Genomic DNA, 25,551 nt, shown 5'->3' with positions numbered 1-25,551 from the left:
AGCAAAAATATGAAAAAAGGTACCTTCAACCCCCCCCTACACCCTCAGCACACCCCCTACCCTCGAGGACTTTTAGTATGTTTATCTGGACACCACAAGGTATGCCTGTACCAATTTTTAAAACTACAGGAATTATTTCCGCAGATTTCCCAATTTCGGCTTAATTTGACGTGGCTATATTGATTCTCACTGTATTGCCTAACATCAACATATACACATACAATTTATGGCTTATGAATAAAAAAAAATATTGTGTTTCACTCGGGGGCAAACTTTGTTTAACCCTCGTGCTTTGAAACCCTCGCAACGCTCAAGATTCTATTTTGGAATCTTTCGCTTGCTCAGGTATCAATATTAGCACCAGCGGATAAACAATAACTTTGCCCCCTTGTAAAACAAATAACTATTTATTTATTATTAGTTTATTACATCCCTTTTGAAGTTGATTTTTTTTGTAAGTACCTATAAAGTTTTTATTGTTTTTTGTGCTGTCAAGTCCTGCTAAGGGTAAAAAATTCAATAAAAGATATGTGACAGTTTATTATTTTATTCCTTTCCATTATATATACCTAAACAGTTGTTAGGAAAACGGTATCATTTTTATAAGGTTATTATATTTATTATAGGTATAATACACATACAACTACTTACATACCTAATATTTTAGTAAGTAAGTAACCCAAGTAACACAGAAGTGTTGTACTTATAACGGTTTAGTAATATGTAGCTGTCTGCCGAACTATAAGCTGAAAAGACAGGCCAGCTTAAGCTACTAGAGTCTGACCAAGATAACTCTGCAGCGATTTTATAGCACAGACGTCTCACTGTTATTTAAAAATCATCATTGCACGTCTGTGCTGTTGAAATCGGTGCAGAGTTATCTTGGTCTGACTATAAATGTTATCGGCGATGAAAGACGATGACTGGCGGTCACGATAGTGTAGAGGGCATACTCGGCAGTCCCCGCCAGTCATCGTCTATCATCGCCTGCGATCCGTGAGTTTTCGGTTTTTTGGGCACGCATCAAAGGGAATCGCCGGGTGGTTGCGTTGTACAGTATCTACAGGCGTTCATGTGGTAGCTCGCACGATGATCTTGCCGATGATGATGATAGATAATGATACTATCAACGATCATTTCTAATTTAAGGATTAATTATTGCTCTCCGGAAATATATTCGGTCGGAAGTCTACTTTCGATCTGAAATAAATTAATTTTAAGTTATAATACTTAATGTCAGCCTCAGACAACTACAACATGGATACAGAAACGACGATTACATTGGGTAAGTATATCCATTGAGTTAATATTACTATAGATAGTATATAGTATAAAGTAAGCCATACCAAACAATGAAATGGTCGCAATCGCAACCTGTACAGTCACCTGCAATAATATGTTACACAACGAAGGCCGCAAAAATATCTGACACGATCTTATTTGTAGAGCCATAAGAGCGCGTCACATATTTTTGCGGCCTTCGAAGAGTAACATATTATTGCAGGATTTGCAGGTGACTGTACCACGCGACCAAAACGCCGTAAGCGCCGGGTAATTCTGGCGCTTGCGCGTTTAAGTCTAGAGATTAACGCTTCGTTTTTATAGCTTGTCAGCGTCAGCCCACAACAGCTCATGGCGCAAAATACTGGTTCTCTGTGCCGGTTCTATACATAGATAACATAGTATAATAGTTCAAAGGGCATATCACATGTATGGTGATTTTTTTAGGGTTCCGTACCTCAAAAGGAAAAAACGGAACCCTTATTTATAGGATCACTCGTGCGTCTGTCTGTTCGTCTGTCACAGCCTATTTTCTCCGAAACTACTGGACCAATTAAGTTGAAATTCGGTACACACATGTAAGTTTGAGACCCAAAGACGGACATGTCACGTAAACAAATGAATTTTAAACATTGGGGCCACATTTGGGGGGTAAATGAGAAAATTAAAAAATAAGTTTTTCGACCTATATCGTGATACATGATGATGATGTATGAGCTCATTGTAAGAATTTAAAATATATTTTTTTATAAGTTTAGGCTAAACAGTTTAGAAGTTATTCAAGAAAATAGGCAAAAATGACCATTCCCCCCCCCCCTGTATCTCCGAAACTACTGGGTCTAAAATTTTGAAAAAAATACACAAAATAGTTATTTACCTAATGACAGAAAAACCTATTAGAATTGTGCAGTCAAGCGTGAGTGAGACTTAATTACTAAGTTTTTGATCCGACCCCTACGGATTTTATAACGATATTTCACTCACGTTTCACTTGCAAAAATACATTGTTAAGATTTGTGTAATGTACGGAACCCTTGGAACGAGAGTCCGACTCGCAATTGACCGGTTTTTTATAGGTACCTATACGGCAATAAGACCGTTCCAAAATTATTATTGCTTGGCTTGTTAGGTTTCTTTAAGTCGTATGCAATAGATCAGTGGTGGGCAAAGTTTCTTCATGAGGGGCCAACACTTGAAGGAATTTCAGAGCAGGGCGAGATTTACAGCAAAAATGTATTTTTTTAAATGACCGGCGGCGGGCCATATAAAATCCTTTCACGGGCCGGACCTGGCCCGCGGGCCGTACTTTGCCCACCACTGCAATAGATCATATAGTCCGTCTAACCCGTTAAGTGGTATACATCTTGAGACGAGTTTTTAGAATAATAAATAAATATAAATAATAAATATTTCAGTACAATCTTACGTAGTACTCTACGTCGAGTTAGCCTAAAAGTAAGCAAAGCTTGTAGTATAGGTGGGCGACGATAAACAATCTATATAGATAAATACATATATTAGCTAGCATACATACTACCTACTTTACAATAGATGTTCGTGATAAACACACAAATAAATACACTTAGGTTCCCAGGATTCAAACTCGGGACCTCCTGCTTCGTAGGGACACTATACCGACTAGGCCGTAGGCCGCTTAGTCGTATATATTTCAGTATAACTTTCTGTTACAAGAGCATTTTGTCACTACTAATGTCTAAAAACAGTCGACCCTAACGTGGAAAGTAACAATTCATATTTAATTAATGGGCTATAGAATTATTTAAACTCGATGGGTACGCTGACACCTGTCATTTTAACACAATTTTGCGATATTTGGCGTGTTTAGGTTATAAATTATGTGGAGATGACACCTGTCACCCTATCCATCGAGTTTGAAAAATGAGGACACGCGGCAGCGTGTAAAGCCAAGTTCAAAAGAAGATAACTGGCAACGCAGCGGCCGTGTGTTATATTACGTATATTTTGAGCGATACACGAACTATTTTGAGCCACTTTCGACCCCTATTAAACATTAACATATGAAATTTGGTTCGTTTATTAAGAACATTAAGGCTAACTGGACTGGAACCCCAAACAGACAGCTCAACCGGTTATTAAGGTACAAACATCTAAAAATCGGGATTTTTCTCACTGACTGACTTACCTAACATCAAAAACCTAACCCACTTCCTGATGACCTAGCAAGTTAAAGTTTTGGCATCCAGTTGGCCAATTGTGTGGTTACAAATTTAATTTTATGACTATTTGTAATATTTTCCAAAAAAACTGGTTTTATTTACACGTAGGTACTTTTCGAATAATGTAATAGCAAAAAAAAAAATTTGAAATCAACTTTGATGAATACTAATATTTTTTGTACTAAAGTAATGATATCCCATCAAAAACATGAATGAGAAGCAAAGTTCAATATTAAGAATATGGGTCATTGTTGACTTCGTTGGCAAAAAAAAGAGATCTACATGGGTGCTACTGCCTAGTTCTAGTTTGATAGTTTATGATTTGTAGATCTCAATTCTTTTGCCGGCGAATCAACAACACATACCTACCTACTCTTAATATTGTACTTGGCTCTCATTTTACATTTATGTTTTTGATGTACCTTTGTTTAATACCTTATAATATGCTTATATGAGGACTCCTGACTCCTCGGAGTAATTAATTTTGTACCGAAAATTTTAGACATGGCGTCTCCGTTGGTTATATCCTCTAAGCCTGACTCCATTTCTGTTTTAGGACATTTTATTGCCAGTACGCATGTATAAAATATTAATACCATGAAATATGAAAATATGTATGACCATAATTGATTACACTTATTCTTTATAATCGAATACGTGTAAGTATAATATTGTTTTAGCTCAAAAATATTTTGAAACATAATTATTTCCTCATAGGTGATGTGAAAAGCAGTATGTGTCACATATACGTCACTACGCTCAGGATTCTATTTTAGAATCCCTGGTCTAGTCACGCTCGGGATTCTATTATATAATCCTTGTTCGGGATTCAATGTACGCCCACGCCACACGTGTCACAAATTCACAATATGCTATTGTTGGTGCTTACAGCTCTTCTCTTGTCAGAGGGCAGTAGTTCCAATTTGACACGTTAAGCGTTTCAAACGGTAAAGGCCCCGTGAACTCCGTGCATTGCAATCGTAAGTCCATGCACATGCTCTCGAGGGCCTGCTTGTAAATTCTGGTATACTTGCAGACGAGCTCGGCGCTGAGAAATAAGTAGGAGTGATTAGTAAGTATATCATGAACAAACATATAAGTTTTTCTGGCATGAACGAGTGTTTGAGAAAATGAAACATCGGTAAATCTGTTATCGATAAGTCTGTAACAGATTAATAATAAAATAACTTCTACTTGCTGTAAATTACCGACAAATTTAAAGAACGCAATCCATCATTTGCTCCTTATGACCTCAGGAACGCGTGGTTTTAATCGGTCGGGTTAACGTTAGACCGGACCGTGTCCGGGCCGGAGCTTCAGGCGCATCGTTTTCTACGGAAAGCGTCACGTGATCGCCTGTCATGTCATAGAAAAGTAAGCGCCGGAAGCTCCGGCCCGGACACGGACAAGGCCAGGTGTAACGTGAGCCATCTTTACTCGTTCTAGTTGTCGTTGTGTGTTGTCTTATTGTTTACTGTACTGTACAATGAACATTTATAGCCTGCTAGTGTTAATTTAAGGAATAGGTACATAAATAAAATAAAATGAATAAAAATGCGTTACTTCACAAGTTCCCAGCAATTCATAAGTTGTTTCATGCAGGGTGGTAGGAAGACTTGACCATTAAGTTTCACGTCGTAGTCCTCGGTCATTGGTTTATAGAAGTTGTTGGCATCGTATATGGTCTGCTCTAAAGTCCCTGTAACTGAGTCGCTTAACTTCAAACTCGGGTAAATCCATCTGTCAGATTATGCGATTTTGGTATTACGAAAAGGGGTCATCCATTAATTACATCACACGTTTAGGGGGGGGGGGGGGGGAGGGGGGTCTAGAAAATGTGACATGTTGTGACAAGGGGGAGAGGGGAGTCACAAACTTTGTGACGTCACCTTAACTTCATCAGTAACCAAAATTTTATTTTAATCATTTTATTGACTGTACAGTTCAAAACAAGTTTTTGGAACGATAATCGTTTTTATTAGTTTAATTTTTTTTCATAATCCGTTTTGGGTTATAAATTTACTAATATTTTGACAAAAAAATAATAATACTTAATTCGATTTGCCGACTTCGTTGAAAAAATGTGACGTCACACCCGGGGGGGACGGGTTTGCCAAATGTGACCAAGTGTGACAAGGAGGGGGGGAGGGGTCAAAAAACCTTGAAATTCGTGTGACGTAATTAATGGATGACCCCAAAGGTAATAGGGTAGATATTTGCTGTGAGGGTGGAATGGATTTACCTGAGTTAGAAGATAAGCGACACAACTGTTCATATACTGTAGGTTATTTACATCTTTTAGCTCATTTCTTGGAAATTTAAAAATAATCGTAAGTGAATCTCTTGCACCTTAATAGAGTACAGCCGCCGGCCGTCAGATACTTATATCGGAGCAGCTAAGGTGCTCAGAAATATCTGAACACGCCAGTACGGTTACCATCAGTTTGTCACTGACATAAACGCCGTCGAGAACGTAATTTACTTTCTATACATCTCGCTCGCACTCGCATATTAGTGCAAACGGGATGTATAGAAAGTAAATTACGTTCTCGACGGCGTTTACGTCAGTGACAAACTGATGGCAACCGTACTGTTGTCAAGGCGCTAGAGTGCGTGTTCAGACCAGCACCTAATGGCCGCTCCAATATTACTGATAGCGACTGTACGAGTACCTATACAAGCTAAGGACCGACACACAAAGCCGCTAAACCTTCGACAAAATAACGATTTTGCATTACCTACATCCAGCCTCACATTATACCATTCAGCGGGCTCAGCACGGTTCCATTTTTATCGACTATCACTATGCGCGTCCCTTTCGCACTTACATACTTGTTAGAACGTGACAGGCATGGTGACAAGGGATAAAAACGCGACCGTGCTAAGCCACCTGGACCTCATACGATGTGCATAAAAATTTACTTATATTATTACTTATACAGTGGAACCTCGGTAGCTCGAGCCTCGATAAGGGGAAAAATTAAATGCCATTCCCTTTCCTTCAAAACCCAAAACCTCCATAACTCGAAATATTTAACCTCACTAAGACGTAAACCAACGATTATTCAGTACATTTTTACCTCTATACCTCGAAAAATGAAATCTGACCTCTACAACTCGAAAAAATAGTCGAATTGTTTTACCACCTCTATATCGCAAGTCATTTACTAACGTACCTCTGTATCTCGAAATATATAATAACACTGTACTTTCTTAATTATTTGCGATTCTTAATTACCTGTCTAACACGAATTTATCATTCGTTTTACCTCTATAACTCGAAACCTCTTTAAGACGAGTAAAAACGTACAAGAACCTCCCTAAGTCGATGCACTCTATAAGACGAAACCTCGTTAATACGAGGTTTTAGGCGTTTCCCTTGAGATTCGTGCTATCGAGGTTCCATTGTATAATATAACTAGCGACCCGCCCCGGCTTCGCTCGGGTTAACAAATCAACAAATTATACACCTAAACCTTCCTCAAGAATCACTCTATTGATAGGTGAAAACCGAATGAAAATCCGTTCAATAGTTTTTGAGTTTATTGCGATGAAACACACAAACAGACGGACGCGGCGGGGGACTTTATTTTATAAGGTGTTGTGAATTGTGATGGTTACCTAGTAAAATACCGCAAGAAAACAAATCATTATCATTGAAGACCATTTTACGTTCACCATCAATAGTTATTGGATAAGGGCATTATTCACTGCAGGAGTTTTTTTTTGTGATACTTCCCGGAATAAATAGTACTTAAAACTGCGATTTAAAGTAATATTTAATATTTTTGAGCTTAACTTTCATTTGAAAGCGACTTTGCATTAGGAGCTATATAGGGCCTTTATTATTTCATTTAGTAGGTAGTAGGCACTTATATAGTATTTTTATTTATTTCTCTTCATAAGTTAGGTATTTTAACCTAACTAGATCGATTTTTCACCCCCGATAATAATACATACAAACATCGAAATCGTTCAGAGCCATTTCCGAGATCCCTATATATCACGAATTGCTCGTTATAAGGTAAAAGATAAGATAATAGTACTTACATAGAAAAACAACCATGACTCAGGAACAAATATCTGTGTCATCACACAAATAAATGCCCTTACCGGGATTTGAACCCGGGACCATCCGCTTCATAGGCAGGGTCACTACCCACTAGGCCAGACCGGTCGTCTCCTCTCCAGACTCTACACTTGGACTAGGTAAGTAGTTGTTTAATTTTACAAACCTCATATCAAGCCGATATGGTAAATGTTGTAATATAATATGTGGCGTTATCTATGAAAAGGGACCTTATTGTCGATGGTGCTTACTCCATTATTAACGATGCTCCGATATAAAAACAATGTTGCGCGACGCTGTGCGGCGTAAGCGCCATCGACAATAAGGTCCCTTTTCATAGATAATGCCCCATATAATGCCTTATGCGGATCTTTAAAAACGCACTTACATGGGCTATTTAATTGTGAAATAACATTAAATAACATTTTACTTTAAAGTAGGTACTTACAAAAATATTATGTATTTGTCATGTTCAAATGTTTCTTCAACTAAATGATTAAAATACATTTATTTATTTATTTAATAATACTTACAGTAGAGCAAAATTAAAAATATTCCGGCCCCACGCATCATAGCGTCAACACACAGCACCTATATTTGTGGTGTACTAAATGATTCTGGGCGATGCCACTGTAATCTACTCGATTAAAGAAGTTGGCGCTTATTTGACGATGTATATAGGCATGTCTGACTAATCACTGAATACAAGTAGGTAATAGCCAATTCACTTATTCGTGATTACGTTTTTTTACTATCGTAAGATCGATTAAAACAAAGCTAGAATTAACTGGTCGCATAATAAGTGAAAAACCTGCTTTGTTGTTGGGCTCGGAAAAGTTCACATTGTGGCGTGATCTCATTTAAAGAGTCAATTAAGTACTTAAGGCACTGGTCCCACCGCGAGCTAGTAAGCTATGAGCTATCGGCTATAAACACGAACAAAAGATAAGCACTCCCGTGTAAATAAAAGAGACACGGCGATATTTATAGTTACTCGCCCAGCGGTGAGCTATAAATATCGCCGTGTCTCTTTTATTTACACGGGAGTGCTTATCTTTTGTTCGTGTTTATAGCCGATAGCTCATAGCTTACTAGCTCGCGGTGGGACCAGTGCCTATAATAGGTAATCCCATTATTAGTGAAAGGAGTTATAAAGTTGACCAAAAAAAAAATTATTAAGCTATGAGCTTCATCACATATGATCTTGTCATGATGTGCGTTGTCATTCCCATCGACACCTTGAGAAAAAATCGGCTAAGACGAGCATGTCGGGCCATGCTCTCTTGCTCAGAGTAGGGTTCCGTAGTTACTATTCTGTCAGAAGGCTATTAGTACGTATCATGTAAGTACATTACAGGCATAAGGCAGTATACCTTTGCAGCGCTTTGTACATCTTTTTATTTTATCTCATGGATGCGCTAGCTGCTTTAGGTCTATAAAGCGCATGTAGTTATACCTACAGTAGGTACCTACAGTTATACATAACACAAGAGCACAAATGAATTTCCACAGAGTATTTTATACACACACATACCACTGTAAAAACTAAATATTATCCCTTCCGCCAGTTAGGTAAGTAAATAAAATTAACATAACTGTCAGATATTTTTTATTTAAATTTTTACATCGACTAATTTTACATGATGATTTCTAAGAAATTGTTTAAAACATTATAAAAGATAAGCAATAAGTTTTTTTATATATTGATAAATATGTAGGTATATTCGTAAATGATCACATCGAGAGACTTCAATAATATTGCACTTATTTTCTACGGGGCACTTCCAGCCTTACACAAGTGAAAACTCACCACATGCGTATACCGAAACCAAAGCCCGTTTACATGTTAACTTACGACTAATAAGATCTAAACGAGAAGAATACTGACTTTAACTAATAAGCTAGTAAGTCATACACAAAGATCTGTTAATAAAGGGGATAGGGCAAAGAAAGCCACATAAAATCTAACTGTATACCTACATGCTATGTCCGAACGTGGTGAGTTTAAGCACTTGTCTTTAATTACATTGCTAATTTAATCACCGATATAATAAGGCCCGTCACATAGTCCGAATGTGCCCAGAGTAACTTGCACGCGAACAGTCGTATTTATACCGACAATTTGCATAAATATTAAAATACGATTGTGCGCCTGCGGTGACAAGAAGTGAGCTTATGTCTGTGCAAGTTCTTTTGGGACGGCGCCCCAGTATAGGAATCCAGCCCGTGTACTCGTCAGTTGTCAACTTTGCAGTTATGGACCAATTGAGCCCACTAAAGTTTACATTACATTTATTAAACAGTAGTATTTACCCGTATCTCTATTAAATTATATCAACACAAAAACATTTCGTTTTGGCATCAAAATAACCTACCTATGTAGGTAAAATACAGAAATATTTTTTTTAGGGTTCCGTATTCAAAGGGTGAAAACGGGACCCTATTACTAAGACTCCGCTGTCCGTATGTCTGTATGTCATTCCGTCACCGGGCTGTATCTCATGAACCGTGATAGCTAGGCAGTTGAAATTTTCATAGATGATGTATTTCTGTTGCCGCTATCACAACAAATGCTAAAAACAGAATATAATAAATATTTAAGCGGGGCTCCCATACAACAAACGTGATTTTTTTGCCGTTTTTTGCGTAATGGTACGGAACCCTTCGTGGCCGGTTTTTTAGCGTTATGTTGGCAACTAAAAGTTAATTGACCACCATTTTATCCAACTACAAATTTAATACGAGTATTGAGGTATAGGTAGGAAGTTTTTTTAATTCGTTGGGTTGGGAGATTTGATTTATTTATTTTATTTTATTTATTGGTATTCAGGATAACAACAGCCGTAAATATAACTAAGACATATTAATGCTTACATAAAAATAAGGCCAATAACAGTCATCCATTGAGTTACATTATTTCTGTAGCCTTTTTAGATAGGGAGTATATTAAGCGTTACTTACGTACTTAACGTAAGTACGTTTAGTCGCTACCGAATATTAAAGCGGTTTATTGTAATTAATTAATTTAATTGCTAATATTTACTACTACAATACACATTACACAAAGATAAGCTCTCTCCTACACTTTCGTAATAGGCCGTAGTGATTAATTGGTAAAACTTAATATCTATTACCCTTTTATTAGTTTAGGCAGGTTCAAAGTTTACAAAATATTATACTTAGGTATAAGTAATGTATACGCATAAGATTTTGTGTGGGCTCAGATTCGTAGTTTAGCCTGCACGGTTACAAAACGTGTCTACTTAAAGTAAAGTTACCTACGTATACGATTAATTAATACTAAAGTAAAATGCACTTCAGGAATTTAGCATCGTACTGAATAAATAATCTTATAAAATATATTCGCTATCAAAGAAAGATATGTAGATATTGACTTGTGCACATTTTCTTGAAATTAAAACAATAGATATAAAACAAATTAAATCATTCTTATAGCCATGCCGAACATGCGGAAAAGAGAAAACAAAATCGAGGGTATTTTGTCACAATTTTGGTTGTTTAAAGCTTAGTTATAAAAAAGTTCTATGTGAATACGAGTCAAAGGCGACTTTTATGATTCTGTTAATTCAGGCGACTGTTAATTATTAGATTATTACTTACTAATATCTAATAAGTAGTAAAAATTGGTATACATTTTATGATATATTGGATCGTTAATTAAAAAATCTTAACGTGGGAAATTTACTACGTACCTACCTTTTTTTTTTCTGTAGGTACCATCACGCTCCGCGATTGTTGCGTCATTTAGGGTTCTATCTAAATTGGTTGTTTAATACTTACGCTATAGAAATTCCAATTTAGCAAGAACCTTAAACGGCATTACAATCCCGTTTGGTCACTGTACTATTATTATACTCGTTTTCTACTACTAAGATAGTTTACAAGGGCTTAGTGCTCCGCACTTTAGAAACGAAATTAACCTTATGGAAATTATTTCTAATCCAGTAGTCTTAGCACGACTGCATTAGCAGTGTTAAACTGACATATTCGCTAACGTCTGCGTAACCATAGAGAAATATAGTAAGAATAGAGTGCTCAGTCCATACATCAGTTTTGATACCAAAACGACTATTATTTTGAGATGTCCACTACAAAAATAATAGTCGTTTTGGTACTAAAACTGATGTATGGAGTGAGCACTCTATGTATTTTTTTCCCTATGGCGTAACTTACTTTCTGTGCATCTCGCTCGTACTCGCATTAATATGCATATAAAGTATGTTACGCACACGCCAGCGAATATGTCAGTGTCAAACAGGTGGTAGCCGAACAGGGATCGGTAAACTTTTTAGAAGAAGTGGCAAATGCAGTAGAAACCACCAGTTTTAAGGATCACAAAAGCCGCAAATGTTGTATTCAGTGGCGTAAGAATTCACTGGGGTAATTTTATGCGTGAGAGAGCCGCAATTTACCTCTAAATTTGGAATTCGAAAGTACAGTGAATTTCAACTCGTATAGTAGTTGAATATAATACATATTATATGATATAAGTTCGTTTACAAACCGATAACTCTTGTAATTTATAACAATACAGAATCCAAAAAATACCAATCAGTCAGTATGTACTTCATAGAATAGGTAGGCTTGCGATAACTGATAAGTAAGTAGGCAATGGTAGGTATTTTATAATTCCTCTAAATAAGTTTTGGTTAAACGATCTAATTTCTAGACGGTTCAAAGGTCTTTATAACAAAGCGCGCAAATAATCTGATAGAATCTTATTTGTAGCGTTACATTAGCGTGTCATAACATATTTGTTTGACCGCTGCGTATAGGCAGATAGTAGGTATTGCAGGTGACCGCACCGTGTGAAGTAAAGACTTCGTATTTTCTATGGAGCATACAGATCACGAACTAGTTTCCCTTCAATAAAAGTCATAACCCTTTATGCTTTTTTACAGATTTTGTTAAATATCCTATACTAATAAGTATAAAACGTTTACAGATTTAAATACACCTAAATCGTCGACTGAGAATACGTTTGTGCCATATCCATTTTTGAGAAAATCGTTTTTTAATGATTCCTAAAATACCAAAAAATATGCTATAATTGACACTAATCGGTTTTTGAAAAAATCCATTTTTGATAAATGTTGTGCCATATCCGCAATTTACTATAGGATAATTACACTCTGTCAACAGAAAATTATGACAAAAGTGTGACATATCCACAATTTTTGTGTCATGTCATACATTATACGTTTAACATTTACTCATCAAAACGGATATGGCAAAAATAAAAATGCTTTTATTTCATGATTACCACTGTATTCACAATATTTGTTTGGTACTATAAATAGTAAACATATATGCCTAAATGATATATAAGTTCAATATTTCCTAAATGTAAAACTTACCGAAAAATATTTTTTTTGCTTCTTTTCGCTCTCCTGCAAACCATGTAAGTGGCGTATGGCACAAACGTATTCTCACCCGACGAAATGATAAAAAATACGGTTGCAGATAGGTTCAACTATCAAATCAACCAAATCAATAGTACGAGTATTGATTTATAGATTAGTACCTAGATATAATAAGAGCATCAAATAAAATTCGATGGTCTTAAATATATACCTAATGTACTTCGGTAGACGGAGACTTTCGCTTGTTTCAGTCGAACTGAAGCTACTAAATATCTTAGATACCTACATATCTACAAAAGGGCATGTATATAAGAGCTCATGAAGACACAAAGTACAAAATTCGTTTAGAAAAATATCGATCCTTTATAGTGTTCTACCTATATTTATACTTTTTAGCTTTATAGGCCTTTGGACTATTTGTCAGTTCGTAAGTTGGGAAAAAATTTTACCTATTTTTCCTTCTTTTAACATCCATTTTTAATAAAGACGTGTCTAAAAAAAGTATGTGTGCTAACAGTGCTTTTTACTCTTTAGTTGTTATTATTGATAGAGAACATAGGTAATATGCAGCAATTACATGTACAAACTTTTTTAAAATTTCGAAATACTTTACGCAAATAAGTAGACAAAGGTGGTTTTTCTGCACTTTTGAATTTTAACTTACATCCTCAAGAGCAGTTGTTGATATGTAATTTCCACTTTCCTTTATTTTATACTTCACATTTTTTCTTTTCCGTACACAGAACAATGCATACGTTCGACAAGTTATAATCATTAGCAATAACATAAACGCGACAGCATTCAACTCCAAAAAAGTTGAAGTGATGTATTGTATATTATTTACGTTTACTTTTCAGATGAATAATGCAGCAGAGATGAGTTGCCAAAGGCGCACGCGCATTTTTTTGGTAGATTTTTTCACTCGACTCCCTCGCTTTTAGCTGGCTTATAAGGCTACAAGTAAATGAACTAGCATCGTGTCGTTAAATAACGACTGACTGTTGTTATCAAGACACAGAAATTGCGTTCATCATTATTTTCATGTGACACAGACGTGGTCATATTTTATTGGTCACATCGCACAGCCATCCCTGGTGCCGAAGAGCCTCTTGAGCTCGGGCGTGATGACCTGCCTCACGAAGTGGTTCTGCCGAGCCACGATAGCGTCTCGCTTGGCATTCTTCACATAGTACTTGATCCCGGGCTTGTGGATGAGGAACGCGTTGTTGAGGATCATAAAATCGTAGTCTTTAACACATAAAATGTAACCCTGTAAAAAATAATTTTGTACAGTTAATGGGCTCACGAGTCACTAATGAGTTATTTTCTGATATATAAAAAAAAAAAAAAAATCTCTGAAAGTGGGTCACTGTTTATCTATGCAGTGTGCAGAAACTGATACGTTTCTGCTCTGGACTATAGGGATTTTTTTCACTTTTTTACGAAAAACATTTGAACTATGGTTTCAAAAGGATATGTTTTACAATTTCCGTTCTGATATTTAACTATCTATTTCATAAATAATTATACTTTTACCTAAATTATTAATTTAAAGCAATTTAAAGTCTATCAAGAACTATGAAAGTTTATACTAAGTCATATTTTTTTTAAATACATATGTATTTTACTTTTCTCGTATTCGAAATGAAAAGAAGTGTTTATAACTCGGGTAAAAGGTACCATTTCAGTCTCGGACTATTCGATTCTAACATTATCCTGATTAGAACACGAATGACTATCAGCTTATCAAGGTACCAACCGATTGATGTTTTTATTTAATAGTAGGTATCTGTAAACTTCAATGTAGGTGCCTAACTCTCTGTAAAATTGGTATAGATTGAATGACGAAACTGGGTCCCGTAACACAGGATTTGCTAGCTCAGGACACAGGGTTGTATTTTATTGTATTGTTTAACTTTTTTTGTTCACTTTTTATTTCAATTCTTCAAGTTTGCCGTTTAACAAAGGCGTTGTTGAAAAAAACAAGTCATTTTTTTGTGTAGAAGTTGACACGTAGGTAATTAACATGTAGAAAGTTCAATGCAGATGTTGTGCATTAATCTTTTACCATCGTATTTTCTCGGAAACGCACGAACGTGTTATGCTATTTCAGTCAGTCTCAGTACAAAAAGTACTGAGGTTGACCGAAGTAGCATGACAAATTATGCGAACGTTTCCGAGAAGATACGATGGTACACGTAAAGGATTATGCACTAACTACATATGTAAAAGTTTAGCTTTATCGCAACTGTCAACTACTAACCGGACAAGGCTAACTAATCTATATTCAATAAAGTGTATTTCTATGGTTACATATGTACCTGCGTCATTTTGTCCTTTTTGCCCTCCCAGCTTAGCCGCTCATCGTAGTAAGGGTCTTGGTGAGTGCCGATGAAGATAGGCTCCCAGATAACGAACTTGCCTTTTCTTTTGCCTACGTGGAACACCTCCATTTCTGAAAATATACAAGTCCAAGGGTTATTGGCGTTATTGCTAAGTCAGACATGAAGCATATGAGTATTCTTACTGACTCCCTTATGACTCATGAGATACGTGACCGGGAACAAACACAATTAAAAAGCAATTTTATTATGTATGTATGTATCCTATTTATAATATATGGTTCAAATTCATGTAACAGCTCATTCGGAGCTGGACGACGTTTAGGTGATGTACAACGAACGGCCGCCCACATTCACGTAAGGCTTCGAGAGCAAAAATTCGTAAACATTGGGCAAATCGTGATGGCACCAACCTGAAACTGTGGTGAAATGTGCCATTAAACGAGTCAAGTGGAGTAATCCGTTTGACTTCTTAAGTCTTATTCGGGCTCTAGCAAGTATCTACAGAGATGACAAGGGGGAGGGGGATATGGCCGACGCAATGGTAGGTATTATGGATATCTCAATGGGAGTAGCAGAGACAGCGTTTTTAAAGTCTGTGTGGAAAAAGAAGAGTCGTGGATAGTATGGGGCCCAACACATTCCACGACTCTTCTCATTCCGAATAGACTCTATCGTTTGTCCTTTGTCATTGTTCCATTCCACGTTCCATAACTCCCAAATGATATTTCAAAACGGTACACGTCTTTTTGTTTCCCACCAAAGCTTGGTCGTTTTCCACCAAAGTCGTTATTGGTATATTGTCGGCAAAGTTAAATTAAAACTTGTTTTTAATTTTGACGCATTGCGTATGTTGCGTAGGTAGGTACCTCATGGGGCACGTATGTGGTTCTCTATGACTTGCTTTTAAGGGCTGACATCTTACTGTTTGAATAGATTTAATATATAGAATACGTGTTTGAAATGCTGCTTGTGGTCGCTAAATCTCCTCTGACTTGATAAGGGTTAAATTACTTTAGGAGAATACGTGAATAAAAAACGTTGTTAGCTTCACGATGTTTTCTCAATGTAATGAACATCGCGAAGTTAATGCCAGTTTTTATCAGTTTAACTTAACAACTCAACTTTTAAGATCAAACGGTATCGAAAAAAATCCTACTTGGTTGAATAAATTTGCAATTTTGCAAAATGGCGTAATGTGGAGCCGGCGCTAAGCGGGCAGGGTATGCGGTGGTCATTGACCTATAATACGCAATTAGAATGCTCCATACGACGGGCATGGCGCTGCAGACACATAAATAGCTCACGGAGCCCTGATTAATTGCAACTAGCGAAGCCACTTTGCCAAATTACATGCACTTGGACTGAAAAATCAAAGGGAATATTGTGTAAGTATCCAAGCCCGCGTGAGTTTCGGCCTGTGTTATTTCTCTCAAGTCATATTTATGTAGCCTTTGTTCATATCTGATACCTACTTAAAATAAGAGTTTGAGTTCAAAATCACTTTATGCTAGAGTTTTTGTCAGACTTCAAGCCCGGTCATATAAGGGCGAGAGAGGAGTTTCTGGTGAATAATTTCATTTTTACTTATGATTCCAACAAATTGTGTTTTATGAAGAACAAATTATAGCCAGCATTCGATGAATGTAGTATGATACCTTTGGGTATGGTGCTTTACGCACACTAGTGTCCCATCCCCTCTTCCTGACGCAACCCTCCCTTTAGCATGAAATATATCCCTACATAATACTACATTCATTAAATGCTGGCTATAATTTGCCTTCTCCATAGTTAGTTAGAACATAACTTGACCGAATTATTAATACCGATACAAATGATCTTGCGTTGTAAATTGTTAAATAAACGATTTAGATTTTTTAAATAAATTGCTTACGGGTTGTTTCACTAGCAGACATCCACTGCTGCGCTTGAGGTATATTGTGGCAGGTCGGGCAAACAAATTTGTGGAATGGAATGGCTTTCTTCTTCTTCAACATCTCTTGGAGCTCAGTTTTGGTTGATGGCACCTGGAATTTACCACTCAATTTATTAAATCGTAATTAAGAAGAACGAGAACGATTATACGTTAACATTTTATGAATTTGCACTTATTTAGTAGAAGTAAGTAGGTATAAGATAAGATAACCCCCCACTGCCAGATATGTGACCCATGTGTTTGGCCCTAATAGGTACACCATAAAATATAAGTATACTCACTTTGACTTTGGCATCGACTTCAAATATGCTGATTGGGAAGACCCTCGGTTTAGTTGAAGTGTTCAGAGGTTTTGCGTTTCTCGCTATCATGTTCAGGAACCGCGGGACCAGATTAGGGCTAGGATACAACTCGATGTCCGATGGCAGTACGTAGTGCGTGAGCGCCGAGTCTCGCGCGATGTTGCGAGCTACATTCACGGGGTAGAGCAAGCTTTTCTGCTTCATGTACGTCGAGTTGGTCACTACATACGGCGGGTTGCTGCTGCAGTTGTATGGAGTATTTAGGAAGCTCTCGGGGTCTGGTATCTGCAATTAAATTAAGACAAACCTGAGTCTATATGTAGGTATATACTCAACCATTTCAGAAGCACAGAAAAAATACGAGTTGTAAGCTTTTTGTGCAAGAGTGAGACGACTCGTACATACATGCTTATTAAATAAATTGGATTACTACTTAATTTGAATTGGCTAGTTGGAGGTCATGGGTTCGAATTCCGGTAAGAACATTTATGTGTGTGTGTGTGTGTTGTTTCTGAGTTGGATTTAATGTTTTCTTTGTATTTAGGTATAGGTAACTATGTATTCTAAATGTACATATATTATATCGTCGTCCAGTACCTACACACAAAAGCCTTATTGAGCTTGCTGTCAAAATAGGACGATTTGCGTAAGATTGTCCCATAATATTTATTTTTTTTACTTATTTATTTTCAAGCAGTTATTAACATTTAAGTGATCATCATCCTCTTCTCCATGTTTTATTTGCCACGGCTCATGGGTGCCTGGGGTCCACTTGGCCGACGAATTTTCATATAGGCGCAATTTTTTTTTCTTTAAATTTAGGGTTATGGCACACTGTGTCCAATTCGCACGTCGCATGCTCCCATGCCATGCCCCTTAGTGATCCTGTATAAAATTATACATATAAAACAGTTGTATTTGTGATGTCACATCACAAACACATCACTGATGTGTATTAACTAACAACTTACAGCTATTATTCAAAGGTTGTAGAGAGGCATTAAGCTTGAAAGTTGGCTGTGACTCACCGTGCTCGGTATATGCTTGTGTGAGAAGAATACGTGGAAGGTGACGTAGGAGCGGACGAGGTCGTTGCCGGTGCAGTCCCGGAGGTACCTGATGCTGTTCACCGTGGGCGACAGGTCGGCGCCCGGCGCGTGGATGGCTAAGCTCACAGGCGCCATCCATCTGGAACAAAGAGTTTCAATATTGACTAGAAGCATACATAAGTACCTAATAGTGCCTACTAAAGTATAGTTCACTTTCACTCGCTCACGCCTATTATCTAGTTAGGTACGTCAAATGCAGAGTGTACACATATCTCTTATAGTCTAATCTAAAGTAAAGGAAAAGTAAGACCGATGCGTAATATTGTAAAAATATTGTAGCTGGTAGGAAAGCGGACCCTGGCAAGGGCTGGGATAACGAGGATAACTAGGTAAGAAGAAGATTGTAGCTCAAAAACTAAGAGCTAAAGAAAATGGCGCTGTTAGTTCATATACGTTTTGTGGTAAGTAACTGATTATAATCAGTTTCCATTATTACCTAACAACCTAGTTACAGAATACTCGTAGTGTATGAGAACGTTCAACATCATCTATTTAGTTTAGGTATTAAAATTACGACTTTAATATATGTACTCGTACTTATAGCATTACTTTATTCGTATATCGAGTTCAAATAGGTACCTACATTTAGTTACTGGTTAATGTGATCTAGTGCGTATGTGCGCGATTTACCGTTTCCCTTTTATTTCAGAACGTTTAAAGCATTTGAACATGTGTCGGAAGCCGGTGTTGCTCGAAGATTTGAACAGTAAGTACGCATAAGTAGACCGTCTTTAATAATTTAAGAATCGAATGCTTTATTTCGTCTACATGATGAATTAGTGTTAAAACTGCCACCATAAAAGATACAAACAAGCTAATAGCTAAAGCAGAACGCATTTTAAGAGCACAGTGTAGATAATCTCAGAGTAAAAATGTACCTACCTACCTACGAGTATATACATATTAGGTATAAGTTTATTAACTTGGCAACAATGGTATCACATTGACTGTAGTAGTTAGCATTAGTAATTCAGTAGGAGTTAAGCTAATTTCATTTGCTCCATGTGTATGGGAACGGGGAATTGCGTGACTAGCCAGTGTTTACTTGACTCGTCGGTTGATAGGTTCGACTACACTACAGTTTGTGTTCAACTTGTATAGCTGCTTTTGTGATATAACCAGTGATCGTTAATTTTCCAGCAATTTTGGTGCAGCATAGTAAAAATAATTTTCTCCAATATTTTCTAGGGAGAGGATTGGTTAAGGTTAATATTACTGTTATTAACCCTAATTATCTATTCCACCTAGAGTAGGGCATACAGGTGCGTTTAACCAACAATGCTGCACCAAAATTGCTGGAAAATTAACGATCACTGGATATAACATATAACAAAATATGTAATCTTGAAGTTGTACAAGTAGTCGATTTATTGGCAGTTTATTTTATCATTAGATCGAGACGGATGGAGATCGAGGGGGAGGCATGTGCCCAGCAGTGGGAGACCATGTAGGCTACTAATAATAATACATTTTACTTATATAAGTATCAAGACTGAAGAAAAGGTTAAATTTGTTATTGGTGAGAATGGTGTTGGAATCGTGGAGTCGATGGAATTTTCGTTTATTTTTTTGTGTTACAGAAAACCATTTACGACAGCTTAGCCTTTATTCTCCGTTAAGTACCCAGTTTAGCAAAGCAGATTCAAATAATTTCAAGCCTTCTAAATAGTATTATCACTTGTACGACTAGGTACCTAACGCTACGTCTTACGTAGGCGAACAACGCGCGAACGCGGCGCGGCGCGGCGCGGCGCGGCTAAATCAATCCTTTGATGCCCATAGAAGTGTCCTACGTAAGCGATCTCGTTGCGAACGCGGCGCGGCGCGATTTGCACGCGAATGTCGGGCGGCGAGGCGCGGCGCGGCGCGGCGCGGCGCGGCGGCGGCGCGGCGAGACGCGGTACGGAAAAAACAAACCGTTGTTGCATATGGAAGTTAGGGTGATTCACTTTTGTATGGAGAAAAAAAGTTGTAATATTTTTCCTGACTTTGCTCACCAATGGAGCCTCCCCACACTAAAAACTATCTATTTCAATTTTCAAAAGAATCGAATAACGTTTAGAGGTTGCACAAGTTGAAAAGGTAGAATGAGAACCCCATACATTGCGTGAAAATGAACTATGTTCTAAAATGACAAAATATAATGAACTGACACTAAAATCGAATGAGAAAACTGAATTTTGCGTCTAAAACACGAAAAAAGCACTTTTCCTTTGGAAACAGGTGGAAAAACTGAAAAATCTTAATTAGAACATTTATCAAGTAACCAAAATCCAAGTTTATTACTAATTATAAAATTTATTTATATGTAGAAGGTTCAGTATCACACTACTCTCCGCTTTGATGGTAGCCGCTTAAACCATTTTCTACCCTCCGATGTAGAGTCGTTGGTTATTTGAAAAATCTTTGTTGATGTTGTGCAACCTCTAAATGTTGACCGATTTTAATTTCTTTTAACGTATAATATTTTTTTATCAGTTAGAACAAGAATTCGAGCAAAGTCAGATGAAAATCGAAAATTCGGAAAAATGAAACACCCTAATGGAAGTGTCCTAGGTGAGCGATTTTGACGCGATGGCGAAGCGGCGCGGCGGCTGCGCGGCGCGGCGCGGAACGGGCGCGATCAATCCATTTGATTTTTAGACGCGAATATGACGCGGCTAGAGGCGTTGCGTATATAGAATTACCGGCTATGATTTGATTAGTCGACTCCCGTTTGATTTCTTTATAGGTTTTCCTGTAATCTATAGGCACAAAACTAAAAAATATTCAAATTCGCGGAAATTGGCATAAAAGACTTAACTCCAGTAGCGTCTATGGCACTTACGACTATTCTGAGTTCGCTGTAATAAAGATTCGGCAAAGTAATTTATGTCATTATTTTAATTTTTTTAAGCTAATTGCGAAGTTACAGCTCACAGAAAAGAGCAACTACTTTGGTTTTTAACCGCCTTAAAAAAAAGGAGGTTCTCAGTTTGACCGGTATGTATTTATGTATGTATGTTTGTCCGTGATTTTGATGCGGTTTTCAGTGGGATTGAGAGTGCGAGTGCGAGTGCGAGTGGGAGAGGGAGTGGGTCCCTGTATTACGTGCGCGCAGCAAGATCAATCGATCGTCATAATGAGACAAAAATAAATAAAACGAAATAAAAAAGTAAAAATATAAATAAATCAATTAAAAAAAACAAACATAAAAGCAAAATAACTTAATATAATTTCTTTAAAAAAACCGGCCAATTGCGAGTCAGACTCGCGTTTCTAGGGTTCCGTACATAATTCCGACTCCCGCTTGACTTCACATTTCTAATAGGTTTTCCTGTCATCTATAGGTAAAGAACTATTTTGTATATTTTTTTTCAAAATTTTAGACCCAGTAGTTTTGGAGATAAATGGTCATTTTTTGGCTATTTTCTTAAATAACTACGAACCTATGTATTTTAAAATTATAAAAAAAACATGTCCATCTTTAAGTTACTAATGTACATATGTATACCAAATTTCAACTTAATTGGTCCAGTAGTTTCCGAGAAAATAGGCTGTGACAGACGGACAGACAGACAGACGCACGAGTGATCCTATAAGGAGTATAAGGGTTCCGTTGTTTCCTTTTGAGGTCCTTCCAACCCACTGAAAAGCACAAAATATTTTTTTATATACCAGACCCCACCCCTATCCTTGTCCAGTCCCTATCCCGTCGTAAAGCCAATTTCTGCCAAAACGTAATTAATCCATACTATCCATACTATATTAATACTAATATTATAAATATATATAATATTATAAAGGCGAAAGTGTGTCTGTCTGTTACCTCTTCACGCTTAAGCCGCTGAACCGATTTAGTTGAAATTTGGTATAGGGATAGTTTGAGTCCCGGGGAAGGACATAGGATAGTTTTTATGTCGGTAATCATCCCTGAAGAGAGTGCAAGGGGGGGTGGAATTGAAAGAGTTAATGAATTGCCTAATAATTGAAGCAAGCAATGCGCGAATTGAATCATTGCTATTAGAATTATCCAGGCGCCATACCTACTTTAGCTGCTGTCCCTAATTCCACGCAGACGAAGTCGCGGGCAAAAGCTAGTAATATTATAAATGCGAAAGTGTGTCCGTCTGTCTGTCTGTCTGTCTGTCTGTTACCTCTTCACGCTTAAACCGCTGAACCGATTTTCATGAAATTTGGTATAGAGATAGTTTGAGTCCCGGGGAAGGACATAGGGTAGTTTTTATCCCAGAAATCCCTCTTTAAGGGGGTGAAAAAGGGGGTGGAAGTTTGTATGGGGAATCAACAACCTTTTCTTCAACAATTCTTCAACTTCTACTTCTCTAACTTCAACTTCTCCAACTCGAACTTTTCCAACCTTTTCAACGTCGTCAACTTCAACTTCTTCAACTTCTTCAACCTTTTCAACTTCAACTTTAACTTCTCCTACTTTAACTTCTCTAACTTCAACTTCTCCTACTTCTTTAACTTCTTCAACTTCATCAACTTCTCTAACTTCAACTTCTCCTACTTCTTCAACTTCTTCAACCTTTTCAACGTCTTCAACTTTAACTTCTCCTACTTATTCAACTACTTCAACCTTTTCAACTTCAACTTCTCCTACTTCTTCAACTATTTCAACCTTTTCAACGTCTTCAACTTTAACTTCTCCTACTTATTCAACTACTTCAACCTTTTCAACTTCAACTTCAACTTCTCCTACTTCTTCAACTATTTCAACCTTTTCAACTTCTTCAACTTCAACTTCTCCTACTTCAACTTCAACTTCTCCAACCTTTTCAACTTCTACTTCTCTAACTTCAACTTCTTCAACTTCAACTCCTACTTCTTCAACTCGTCCTTCAACTTCTCTAACTTCATCTTCTCCAACTCGAACTTCTTCAACTTCTCCAACTTCTTCGTTTTCTACTTCTATAACTTCAACTTCTCCAACCTTTTCAACTTCTTCAAGTTCTCCAACCTTTTCAACTTCTTCAAGTTCTCCAACCTTTTCAACTTCTTCAAGTTCTCCAACCTTTTCAACTTCTTCAACTTCAACTTCTTCAAATTCGACTACTCCAACCTTTTCAACTTCAACTTCTCCAACTTCCTCAAATTCAACTTCAACTTCTCCAACTCTAACTCTTCCACTTTTGCACCTTCTTCAACTTCTCCAACTTTTATTAACTTCTCCAACTTTTTCAACTTCCTCAATTTCTCCAACTTATTTATCTTCCTACTTCTTCAATTTATCCAACTCCTTCAAATTCTCCAACTTTTTCAACTTCTTCAACTTCGACTTCTCCAACTTCTTTAACTTCAACTTCACCAACTTCTTCAACTTCAACTTCTCCCACTTCTTCAACTTCAACATCTCCTACTTCTTCAACTTCAACTTCTCCAACCTTTTCAACTTCTTCAAATTCAACTTTAACTTTTCTAACTCAAACTTAGTCAACTTTTTCAACTTCTCAAACTTCTTCAACTTCTCCAACTTTAAATTGTCCAACTTCAACTTCTCAAACTTCAACTTCAACTTCTCCAACCTTTTCAATTTCTTCAACTTCTCTAACTTCAACTTCTATTTCTTCAACTTCAACTTCTTCAACTTCGACTTCTCCAACTTCTTTAACTTCAACTTCTTCAACTTCTTCCACTTCTTCAACTTCAACATCTCCTACTTCAACTTCAACTTCTCCAACCTTTCAACTTCTTCAAATTCTCCAACCATTTCAACTTCTTCAACTTCAACTTCTTCAAATTCAACTTCAACTTCTCCAACTTCTTCAACTTCTCCAACTTCAACTTCTCCAACCTTTTTAATTTCTTCAACTTCTCTAACTTCAACTTCTCCTACTTCAACTTCAACTTCGACTTCTCCAACTTCTTCTACTTCAACTTCTCCAACCTTTTCAATTTCTTCAACTTCTCTAACTTCAACTTCTACTTCTTCAACATCAACTTCTTCAACTTCGACTTCTCCAACTTCTTTAACTTCAACTTCTTCAACTTCAACTTCTCCCACTTCTTCAACTTCAACATCTACTTCTTCAAGTTATCCAACCTTTTCAACTTCTTCAACTTCAAATTCAACTTCAACTTCTCCGACTTCTTCAACTTCTCCAACTCCAACTTCAACTTCTCCAACCTTTTCAATTTCTTCAACTTCTCTAACTTCAACTTTTTTTACTTCTTCAACTTCAACTTCGACTTCTCCAACTTCTTCTACTTCAACTTCTCCAACCTTTTCAATTTCTTTCAGCTTCTACTTCTTCAACATCAACTTCTTCAACTTCGACTTCGCCAACTTCCTTAACTTCAACTTCTTCAACTTCAACTTCTCCCACTTCTTCAACTTCAACATCTACTTCTTCAAGTTATCCAACCTTTTCAACTTCTTCAACTTCAAATTCAACTTCAACTTCTCCGACTTCTTCAACTTCTCCAACTCCAACTTCAACTTCTCCAACCTTTTCAATTTCTTCAACTTCTCTAACTTCAACTTTTTTTACTTCTTCAACTTCAACTTCGACTTCTCCAACTTCTTCTACTTCAACTTCTCCAACCTTTTCAATTTCTTTCAGCTTCTACTTCTTCAACATCAACTTCTTCAACTTCGACTTCGCCAACTTCCTTAACTTCAACTTCTTCAACTTCAACTTCTCCCACTTCTTCAACTTCAACATCTACTTCTTCTAGTTATCCAATCTTTTCAACTTCAACTTCTCCAAAATCTTCAAATTCAACTTCAACTTCTCCAACTCGAACTGTTTTAACTTTTTCAACTCCTCCAACTTATCCTACTTCTTCATCTTCAACTTCTTCAACTTCGACTTCTCCAACTTCTTTAACTTCAACTTCTTCAACTTCAACTTCTCCCACTTCTTCAACTTCAACATCTTCTACTTCTTCAACTTCAACTTCTCCAACCTTTTCAATTTCTTCAACTTC

General features: G+C 37.0%; 2 protein-coding genes across 3 annotated transcripts in view; both read right to left on the bottom strand.

The window, feature by feature from the left end:
- Positions 1–550: 550 nt before the first annotated feature.
- Positions 551–8,217, bottom strand: LOC134805109 (uncharacterized). Its single transcript, XM_063778410.1, has 4 exons — positions 8,082–8,217; positions 5,043–5,184; positions 4,369–4,527; positions 551–1,200 (listed from the first exon to the last, which is right to left on the bottom strand). The coding sequence occupies exons 1-4, from the start codon at positions 8,119–8,121 to the stop codon at positions 1,152–1,154; spliced, it is 390 nt and encodes a 129-aa protein (XP_063634480.1). The 5' UTR covers positions 8,122–8,217; the 3' UTR covers positions 551–1,151.
- Positions 8,218–12,706: 4,489 nt separating this feature from the next.
- The window catches only part of LOC134804211 (beta-1,4-glucuronyltransferase 1), a 95,479-nt gene continuing 82,634 nt past the window's right edge, over positions 12,707–25,551 (bottom strand). For both annotated transcript variants that reach the window (XM_063777176.1, XM_063777175.1), the window contains exons 3-7: positions 18,541–18,700; positions 17,492–17,797; positions 17,169–17,301; positions 15,254–15,387; positions 12,707–14,202 (exon numbers count right to left, since the gene is read on the bottom strand). In XM_063777176.1, the coding sequence (XP_063633246.1) occupies positions 14,005–14,202; positions 15,254–15,387; positions 17,169–17,301; positions 17,492–17,797; positions 18,541–18,700 (931 nt within the window). In that variant the 3' untranslated portion in view covers positions 12,707–14,004. The remainder of the gene's footprint in view (positions 14,203–15,253; positions 15,388–17,168; positions 17,302–17,491; positions 17,798–18,540; positions 18,701–25,551) is intronic.

Source organism: Cydia splendana, chromosome Z (genome assembly GCF_910591565.1).
Source record: "Cydia splendana chromosome Z, ilCydSple1.2, whole genome shotgun sequence".
In the NCBI taxonomy this organism is placed as follows: Eukaryota; Metazoa; Arthropoda; class Insecta; order Lepidoptera; family Tortricidae; genus Cydia; species Cydia splendana.
Note: the sequence above shows the minus strand (reverse complement) of the source record. Positions and strands in the feature narration are given on the sequence as shown.